Source organism: Hippocampus comes, unplaced genomic scaffold (genome assembly GCF_001891065.2).
Source record: "Hippocampus comes isolate QL1 unplaced genomic scaffold, H_comes_QL1_v1.1 scaffold86, whole genome shotgun sequence".
In the NCBI taxonomy this organism is placed as follows: Eukaryota; Metazoa; Chordata; class Actinopteri; order Syngnathiformes; family Syngnathidae; genus Hippocampus; species Hippocampus comes.
This window is the reverse complement of record NW_017805882.1, coordinates 2,683,233-2,693,935: the sequence shown is the minus strand read 5'-3', so window position 1 is coordinate 2,693,935 and position 10,703 is coordinate 2,683,233. Positions and strand designations below refer to the sequence as shown.

Below are 10,703 nucleotides of genomic sequence, written 5' to 3'. Positions count from 1 at the left end.
CGTGAAAGTCAAAATCTTCATTTTTGATCCATATTTCTTCATTCTGGAGAGGAATAGAATACAGTATACAGCATAGGCGTCAAACTCCGGTCCTGGAGGGCCGCTGTCCTGCATGTTTTTCAAGTCTCCCTGTTGCAACACACCTGATTCAAATGAACAGGTCCAATGTCAGGCTTCAGCAGAGCTTGCTGATGATCTGATCATTTGAATCAGGTGTGTTGCAACAGGGAGACTTGGAAAACATGCAGGACAGCGGCCCTCCAGGACCGGTGTTTGACACCTGTGGCGTAGTGGTTCACCTGGCCCACTTCTGTGCAGGCAGCATGGATTCACTTACCCACTCAGAAGGTGTGACTATGAGTGCGAATGGTTGTTTGTCTACATGGTTAGACAGAATCCTTTAATGTGCAAATTTGAACAAACATGCAATTTTCTTTTTTGGGTTTTCATGAAAAATGCTAGCTTTGGAGATGCGACAAATCTGCCCAAAACCAGCATAACGTTTTAGTATTCAAGTATACTTGAATATGATCGAATAATCAAGTATTCATCTATTTTTGCTTTCTTAAAGAGAATTACTGAATACACAATACAGTTCGCTTAACACCCTGCCCTTTTTTTTCAGGGTGGGGGGGAATAAAGAACCATTTTTTTCCCTTAAATTGTGCATGTATTCATACACGTGCGGTTAACAGGACGGTCGCGGGAGGTTAGTTGCTTGAAAAGTACATCTTTGGTCAAAAGAGGTTGGGCACTTCTGATATACAGGATAAGCAGTATACAAAATGGATGGGTGGATGGATGGATTCCTCACCTTAGCATTCCTCTGAGAATTTGGTATTGATTTGGTGTTGACAAAACTACCATTTGATACTTTCCATGATAAAAAGCTCCCATTCCAGCTTCTGTCAAACTCAGTTTATTTAGTTCAGAGCCGGTGAATGTGGAAGCCAAATTTAGTGCAGATAGATATCATCTTTCTGAAATGATTTCCTTTCTTTTTGTAAGTAGCCATCTGAAGATTGTCCACTTGGGACAATAGTCAGATTATCAGTTACATTCGAACATTTCCTAGTTGGGGCAATGCAGCACAGTCGATTTGTGGTTCATAGGTGTGCTTCACAGATGAGAGCTTAAGTGCGTAAAAGTCAGAATGTACCCCGTCTGTCGCCCTAAGCTCACCCGCAACCCAAATGAGGGCAAGCGCTATTGGAAATGGGATGCAAGGATGTCATGTCGGGGCCATGAAAATATCCCCTGTGCCATTACCTCACCACCAGCGTGAACCAACCATTTCATCAATCTACCTCTCTTAATGATGCAGTAGAAATGGAAACTCATCAGACAAGCAAGGTTCCATCCATGGTGTGCCAGCTCCTTGAGTAGGGTCTCTTTTTGGATCAGCCTGTGGGAAACAGATCCTCAGTTACATGTTTTTAGATGACACTTGGCCGAGGCTTCTGTTGGTGCCAATGTTGTGAAAAGCTTTTGTTCTATATCACAAGCGGTTATTCTCGTCATCGTTGGCTTTGCCTGCCATCAACACCACCTCACTCCCACTGGATGTTTTTTGTTGTTTTTGTTTTTCTCGGTAAACAACTAATTGCTGTTACAGTCCTTGTACATTTCCAGAACTAATTGACCCATCTGTCGCTTTCCTAATTCAGCTCTTCGCCAGGCAGAACACAAGCTATGTGTCAAACTGCTTTGACTTGCTCCTACGTCATTACCAGATTTGTTTTCAGTTTCCCTCCACTTGTGGCTGGTTGCTGTGCAAACCACACGAGGACTTACTTATTTTGTCTTTTTACAAACATAAAATGAAATGTTTTGAAGACACATCTGAACACTAAATTACCTCTTTTTCGTCATTAAGGGAGAGCTGCATGTAATGATGACGAGACAAGCTCATTAAAAAAAGCACAGCGAGGATAGGGGGGAAAAAACATTTTTCAAAATGATAAGAGTGATGGATATGGTCATTATAATCCCACCATACTCTTATCTGCTTGACTTAATCACAACAAGCAAGCAAGGAAAATGCAAGTTGGCTGTGACTGAGCTGCTAGCGTCACACCAAGTGACAAGAGTTCCGAATTAGACTAAGAAGCCCAATGGACCGACTCGTGCTTTGCACATCAGCCGCAATGTTATCTTGACTGCTTTCGGAGCTCATTTAAACCATCCGTCCTCAAATGCAGCATTAAGCCTTAAATTTCTTTATTCCTCCTTGAGTGAGCACGCGCGCGCGCACACACACACACACACACACACACACACACACACACACACACACACACACACACACACACACACGTTTTACCCGTACACTATCTTCTTGTGTCTTTGTTCCCGATAGTGACACAAGAAGATTGATGATTTCCACAACAACAGATCAACATTAAATTGCAAACGCATCCCAGCATGGGGCCGGTTGTGGTTTTTTTGCTATTTGAGATAACAAAAACACAACGGTGACGTGCTTGCTTGATGATGCAGAGCGCTGCCTCAGCGAGAGTTGTGTTTGTGGCCCAAAGCCTCTTTGCTCAACTGTCACGTGAGCCAGCTTCCAGCCTCCTGTCTTCTCCGGATGCCTTTTTCATGCTCTGTTTACTTTCCTTCCATTTTTCTTTTTTTTTTTTTTTTTTGTGCTTCCAGCCTGTTTGTCACAGCTGATACTTCTCCTCAGACTGTCCCACCTCCTGCCAGTTTCACCTCTTCCAACTTTTCATTTCTTTTCTTTGGAGGCACATTAACTGAGGTTATCATTCAAACATGTCTCACACAGAGATGGAATGAATTTTTCATCACAGTGCCATTTTACAAATAAAAATATGTGGAGAGCTTCCCATTAATCCAAGTAAAATATCTAAAAGTGATGGCTCAGCTGTTTTTGTCATACCGCACGCCATGTGGTGAGTGCATCCAATAAATGGAACCGATCTCCACTTAACATCGATGTGTTTCCATTTGTCCACATCAGCAGCATTTTTGTTTGTGGAGGAAAGCGTTCCAATGCGAACGCTTCATGCTGTGTTTCGGGCTCATTAATAAAATAATGAAAAATGTCCACATTAGTGGCTATTTCATGGATGAGAGGGTAACTGTCAGGGGTGGAGCTGCGGAGAATCTTGCCATAATTAGCTCTGATTTCACTCCAGCTTCTCATCTCAGCTGGACAAACACACACACACACACACACACACACACGCGTCAAGTTTTATCATTTAGAATAAAAGAGCCGAGGAGCCCCAGTTGATTATGCACACTTTGAAGCACAAGAGTGGAAGAAGAGCTGCAAATAGCTTAGAGGGAGCCAGCAAACGGTTATGATGATGACAATGCAGCATGTGATCCCTCATAAATAAAATGTAGTGTGGAAGTATGCGACCCTAATGAATATTTGACTGTCTTTGTATGCGTTTCTTTTTTGCCTCTGGCTGCGTTAGGTGCTGGAGGTGGTGCGCTCCAACTACGACACCCTGACACTCAAACTGCAGGATGGTTTGGACCAGTTTGAGAGATACTCGGAGCAGCCCAAAGAAGCAGCTTTCTTTAAGGAGCTGGTAAGACGACCAAAGTTCACCTCACTTTTCCAGCCATCATTAATGCTTGTGTCGATTTGTTCTTGTGCTATGTCAAAATGACTGTTGCGAAAAAGATCATTACAACTATGGGGCTTCACACCTGGGACCGCTTTCAGACGTGCAGTTGCACCGGGATGAACACATCTGTGAATTTGGGGAGGTTTTGTCTATGGGAAAGCCCTTGAAATTGCGTTTTCTGTGGGTGGATCATTCAAGCAGGACAGCAAACTGATCAAATGGCGTTTAAAAGCTGACTTACAGGGCCTCTTTGTAACATAGTTGAGTTTATTTTTCAGCCACAAGCAATTTGCAACATCACTTAGCTGTGACTGCATTGACCAAGAGGTGTCCCGTGTGTGTCTTCAGGTGCGCTCCATCAGCCTGAATGTGAGGAAAAACGTGTCTTTGAACACCCTGAGTCAGGATGTGCTTCTCAAAGAGTTCTCCACCATCTCCTGAGAAGCTTTCCCATCTCTAGGCAATGTACGGGCGCACACGCTAACATCAACTTTGAACCTGTCCTCTTCATTCCTCTCGGACTATTGAAACCTCTTTCACAGGACGGTGCACTTTCTCACGGGTGGCTCTGCCATGTGTGTGGGTGCAAGCGCGGGTGTGGCTCCTTGACGAGCAAGCTGCAGTATTGGCTGGACTGTTAACTGGCATGAATGTTTGGATTCCAGATAGTTTGAGCAAGTATTTTTAAACCAGTGCTAGTGGCGCCCACCGTGATTGGGTGTGTCTAATTTATTTCTCCACTTTGCGCTTCATGTTCTGTATGTGTTCAATTACATTTCATGTATTTTCACTTGCCATGTTTTGCTGATGGAAGACAAGTAATGAAGTTGATGCGCTGGGGTAACCAAAAGGAAGCCATGACTAACTACTGTATATCTTGCCAGTCATTTCTAACTAAAGTTTAATGAAACTAAATATGGTGAGGGTTTTTTTCCCCTAAATAGATTTTTTTTTTCCACATGGTTTCATTTTTGCTTCAAGTCTGACAAATAAAAAGTATATAGACACGTACCTGTTTCTCTCACTTATTCACTGTCTGTAATTTATCATATGTTGTTCTTTCAATTTTCTTTGCTCAACGTTTGTATTTGTGCCTGTTTATTGTGGAAATAGACCAGGCTGTCTGCTCAGGTGGACACATTTTGTAAAATGTTCGTGTTTATCCAAATGATGCAAAGTCAACAAGTTTTAACTTCATTTTCTGTGCTCTGTTCAATGATAGATTTTACGACTTTATTTTTGCCCTTTCAGGCACACACCTTTGTCCAAATGTGGTCTCAATTGAATAAACTATTATATTCTGCAGACCTTGATATTGTATAGGAACTGATAAAAGGATTTATGTTTTGTACATGTTTATGGTCAGGCTGCGTGTGTAGTGGTTCACACGCCTGGCTTTACTAAAGGCAGCATGCAATCAGTTCCCACTATGTGACGGTGCAAGTGTGAATGGTTGTGTTTCCTGTGATGTACCGACCAATCGAAAGTGTAGTCTGCCTCTTGCCAAGCTAATCTGAGGGTAAATGAATGGATGGATGTGTTTAAGTGCATACCAGGTCAAATGTTTTACCATGACGATCCATTAATGCTGCTGAGTATTTGGAATGTAGCATTTAAGCATATCGGCTTTCTCATCAAATTTTCATTTAGATGAAGATTGCCTACTTTGTTTTTGCTGATCTTCCCCCCCAGATCACCTGTCCTTCATTTCACTGCATCTCTGTTTGCAACACACCAGACTAAACGCTTCTGAAGACATTTGGCACTACTGTACTGAATGTTTTAATTTGTTGGTATCATCCATGTAATGGTCAAGCTGTGAGTTTGCCCACTCATTTGTGCACATGTTGGACAGGAGGCTATTGTCATCTGAGAATTTTACACTGTGGCCGCCCTCTTGGGAAGACCTGCAGCTGTCTGCACAAATGATAAAGAGCCGAGGAGAAAGGAGAAAGCCCCATGGGGAAACTGGATTTGAGGTGATGGTATTGGACGTGTGACCATTCACATGCGCCTCCTGAATTCTGTCTGTTAGGAAGTTTCAACGCAACAATAAAAGCTGCTCTGGTAGATTCAAATCAAAGTATTGCATGTGAACTGGGTTTTCTCTTGTACTGCCCTTTATAACCCGTGTCTAAGATTAAAAAAAAAAAAATCTTGTCCTCCTGTGCACCTTTCCTAGCTTGAGTGGGTCTAATTTACTATCAGTTTAATTGACAATTCAATCTTGCAGTGTTTTTCTCAGGCTTTCCATTAATAGGCACCTTAAAACCGCTGCTTCGATTTCATTCCCTCCACCAACAGCAACAAAACTCACATTTTTTTTTTTTTTACAGCTTTAACAACTTCATTTGTTTTTCTGACTGTGTGATAGATGAAATATTTTTGTGTCATTTAAAGCGAAAGTGTGATGTTTCTTTGGAGAAGCACAATTAACTACTAAAATGGCATCAATGCTTTTTCCGCCACCCACCGGTCAACAATAGTAAAATAAATAAATGAATCGGGGATATAAATTTTTTTGCGATTTTTTTTGTGCGCTTCTGCCCTTATTTTTACTTTAGCACGTCATGTTTTAATAGTAATAATAAAAACAAGAAGAAGAAAAAATACAATATATGTAACACGACAGTACTAATATATTGTAATATCTGTTCCTTCTTTCCGCATCGAAGGGCATTACAATACAGTATTTTGTAACGTTTATGAAATAATGGTTCGGTTCAGCAACAGGTGGATTTTTTTCTGAAACGTCATTCCTATAAATGACAACACGTGGTAAAATCCACATTGTGCAAGCTTTTATTGGTGAAACTAAAAACAAACAAAACAATTGAAAATCTCTCACAAACCTGATGTGCTTCGAAAAAAAGAAAGCCATTTTTGATTAACATTAGCCTTTGACCAGTCTAGTGAACATTATGAATAAATACATTTCCTCCATTTGCCAGAAATCTTGATTGAGTCTTTTGATCATTTGAATTGGCTGACGTATCGAATGAAGCGACCAGAAGTGTACGGTATGGAACAAGATGCTCGGATAGAATAAATGAATCAAGTTTGTCTCACATCTGCATGCTCCCTCTCGTCCTCCTCCTACCCGGGTGGCATTCGCGTACCCGCGTGACCGGACGAGGCAAGCAAACAGTGTTTTGAAAGTTCGTGCGCAAAGAGGAGCAGATTGAATGAGCAAGGAGGGGGAGCGGGATCATCGACATAATCACGCTCCTCCGCGCTCGTCCATACTTTGCAGCCTTGGCGACGTTTGGGAGATGAACACACACGCAAATCGTGTGCAGGTCTTGCGGTTCCAACGGGTCCTGTAAAGTCGAGGGACAAGCATGAAATCCCGAAGTCAGGATCACAGCTTGTCGGAGTCCACGGAATTGGATCGATCTTACGACCCGCTCACAGGTATGCGAATCTCATCTCGCCACTTGCCACTTGTTCATGGTTTTGATCTCCACTCTCTTCGCTCCCAGAAACGGAGGGAGGAGGTTTAAAACTTGTACAAGCAAGGTACTTTAGTGTATTTTTCATGTACTTTTTTATTATATTAAATACGACTCAAATAGCTGCATTCTCATTTGACTTGACATACTTCAAACGTGATGCACAACAAGCAGTGTTTCTGAACCTTTTGTCGAGTCAAGGCACATATTTTACGGAAGAAACATCTAAAAACAAGTGAATACACCGGTCACTTATCTACCGCCCTTCTGTAATTCAGTGGAAAAGCATTTCATTGTCCTGCATGTCATTGTACATAGCTGGCATAGATAGCTTAACTAAGGAACGTTATTTGATGTAGATCAATAATTTTGGGACCAATTACACGAAGGTGGATAATTTAGGGTGCACTGAGTTCGAATGAATCACATTGATGATAAAATTGAAAATAAACTCATTTCTTTCATATGTGTGTCCATACTTTGGTGATGCAGTCAACATTACACTAAATAAACACTTTTGACAGTTTAAACTTTGAGTTATAAAGTTTGTGATGTTAACATTTGCGTTCTAATCTCATATTCAGACTTCCTATGTGGAGTTTGCTTGTTTTCTCTGAGCTTGTCTGGGATTTCTCCAAGTACAGTTCTCCCACTTCGAAACACGTTCCAATCACAAATAAGGTTAATTAACGAATCTAAATAGCTGTGACTGTGAGTGTGAAAAGGACGTTTGTCGAAATGTCCCCTGCAATTGACTGGTGACCAGATAGATGGATTGTATCAGATTGTGCAGGTGTACCCAAAGACATTCCCATTTGTGAAGCCTGCAAGAACATTTGATTCAGTCTGCGATTTTAAAAACAATAATCACCTCAAAAAAACTCCAATTTAAAAAAAAAATGGCCAAGAGAATGTTTAACTCAGACTAGTCCTGTAACTGAATGACAACCTGTCCAGGGTGGTGTCATCTGGAATAGGATATAAATAGTGCGGATAGACGGATGAATTTCGAGGAAACATTTGTATGTAACTGCGAAACTAATGGGTGTGTGATTAGGATGATAATGCAGCCATAACTCTGTGTTAACAGCATTAAAGAAGATATTGTATGGGCGATGTGGTCGTTTTTAATGAGCTCAAGTCTCTAAGTGAGCGTGTAGAGAGAGAGAAAGAGGAATCAAGCAAGAAGGGAGGCGCAGGCAAGAAATCAAGCGAACGTCTCCAGCACCTCTTGTCATCTCCAGCGATCTTCCTCAGTGTGTTTGGAGTGTAATTAGATCAGTGAGACGTTCTTCTCTCTCCTTCACCCCCCCCCCCTCCTTTTTTTAACATACTTGCAAAGACAAGCACACTAAATTATTCCTCTTAGATCATCCCAAAATAGACTTTGTCACCAAAAATAACCGAGTGCCTGCGCCGATACTAAATCTTTGAACATGAGTATGCACAGCTGGCTGGTTTACAGACTATTAGAATGAAGGTTTAATTTCATGTCAGTCGGTTACTTCTGCTGGTGTGATGGCCATTCAACGTTTGCTTAACCAAACAGTCAACAGGTGCATTCACACACAGGCTGCACTCCACAAGACACACAAACGGCCCTTTGTATGGATAGACGACAGCCTCCGCGACAGGGATTATAACAACACACTCGCTCATAAACACAATCAAGTGTGTTTACAACCTCACGTTGATGTGACCGACAAAACGCTTCATCAACGATTGTATTTTTTTTTTAAGGAGAATGAGAACCTTCCAAATTTTATTGAATCTTGTTTCATCCTTCTGTCTTGTGGCATAGTTTGGAAACCTGAACTTGTCCGGCCTCTGTAGTATTATCAAAACGACTGGAAAAATATCAGCAAGTCAGCAAGCTGGGCTACTGTCGACCTATAAGAGATACAGGTCCTGAGGAAGGCGAATGCTATTTGGAATAGTTCTAATCATCCACTCCAAAATGAGTTTGAGCTTCTGCCCTCGGGCTGTCGATTTAGGGTTCCGATGAGGAGGACAAAAAAGCTCCAGGTTTCATTTATCCCAAGTGCAATTTACAGTATTTACTTAATGGCAACGAGCCCCTAGGTTGCTCATGTTCTTTGTTATCATTGCTTGTTATCATTGCATGTTGGACTTTTTGCAATACCTGATAACAATTGTCTATTTATGGCATTAGCTCTGGACTGAATGTGTTCGCAATCATTTAGAGGTATGATGTCTCCTATAATTTTGCTGTTTTAAAAAAATATATTGCTTGAGTCTGGGTTTTAATTTTTAAATGATATTTTATGTTACAAGCCCAATTCCAATGAAATTGGCACGTTGAGTCAAACATGAATGAAAACAGAATACAATGATTTTCAAATCATGTAGAAACCTATATTTAAATGAATACATCCATAAGTGCAACTTAAAACTCTGCTATACAAGCACAAACCATTTATCAACAACATCCAGAAACTCCACCGGCTTTTCTGGGGCCGAGCTCATCTTAAATGGACTGATGCAAAAGTGGAAAAGTGTTCTGTGGTCTGATGAGTCCACATTTGTAATTGTTTTTGCCAAACCACATTCTGCACGTGTTTCAACAGCATGGCTTCATAGTTAAAAGACTGTGGGTACTAGACTTGCCTGCCTGCAGTCCAGACCTGTCTCCAATGGAAAATGTGTGGTGGGTGCATTATTAACATAAAATACAACACTGGGGATCCCGGATCACTGAACAGCTGAAGCTGTACATCAAGCAAGAATGGGAAAAAAATTACACCTACAAAGCTTCAACAATTTGTGTCCCCAGTTTACAATGTTTTGAATTTTGCTAGAAGAAAAAGTTATGTAACACAGTGGTAAACATGACCCTTACCAAGCTTTTTTGGAATGTTTACAGCCATAACATTCTAAGTTAATGATAATTTGCTCAAAGCAATAAAGTTCATCAGTGCAAACATTAAATATCTTGTCTTTGTAGTGTATATATATGTATCATTGTTCTTTCTACTTTTTATATCAAATGACTCATATTCATTATATATACTGCATTTCTTGAATACATTCAATAAGTTGTTCAGAATCCAGAACAAGAACAAACCATAGTATTACTATATTTTATAGGTACCAGTATGTAAAATTTATCTTCTTAACTTTGTTTTATGTAGTTTTTTTGTACTAATCTTTTAAATTTGTTTTTGAACTCGTCCAACGATTTACTCATTTTCAGATCCATCTCAAGCTTATTCCACAGATTAACTCCTATTACTGATACACACCTTTGCTTGATGTTTGTTCTTGTTCTGGATTTTTTGTATTGATTAATACCTCTTAGATTATAACAACTATCTCTGATTTCAAAAAACTTCTGGATATTTTGGCAAAGGAGATTGTTATGTGCTTTATACATTAATTGGGCAATTTTGAAGTCAACCAGGTCATAGAATTTCATTGTATTTGATTTGATGAATAGTGGATTTGTGGGTTCGATATATTTAGACCAATTGATTATTCTGATTGCTTTTTTCTGTAGTTTTAAGACAGGGAGTGTGTTTGATTTACAGGCGTTACCCCATATTTCCACACAGTAGGTCATATATGGGAGTAATAATGAGAAATATAATGTGTACAAGGAACTCATATTCAACACATCCTTAGTTTT

The 10,703-nt window shown here is 40.4% G+C and overlaps 2 protein-coding genes across 5 annotated transcripts in view; both read left to right on the top strand.

Annotated features, from left to right (window-relative positions):
• Positions 1 to 5,765, top strand: part of armh3 (armadillo like helical domain containing 3) — a 22,850-nt gene extending 17,085 nt beyond the window's left edge. For 2 of the 4 annotated variants that reach the window (XM_019889170.1, XM_019889173.1), the window contains exons 25-26: positions 3,450 to 3,566; positions 3,954 to 4,861. In XM_019889170.1, coding sequence (XP_019744729.1) covers positions 3,450 to 3,566; positions 3,954 to 4,046 — 210 coding nt within the window. In that variant the 3' untranslated portion in view covers positions 4,047 to 4,861. Of the gene's footprint in view, positions 1 to 3,449; positions 3,567 to 3,953; positions 4,862 to 5,297 lie in introns of those variants that run through there. The other 2 variants (XM_019889172.1, XM_019889171.1) reach the window with 2 other exon arrangements.
• A 719-nt stretch (positions 5,766 to 6,484) lies between these two features.
• The window catches only part of LOC109527444 (Kv channel-interacting protein 2-like), a 17,741-nt gene continuing 13,522 nt past the window's right edge, over positions 6,485 to 10,703 (top strand). The window contains exon 1 of the mRNA XM_019889386.1: positions 6,485 to 7,019. Coding sequence (XP_019744945.1) covers positions 6,947 to 7,019 — 73 coding nt within the window. The 5' untranslated portion in view covers positions 6,485 to 6,946. The remainder of the gene's footprint in view (positions 7,020 to 10,703) is intronic.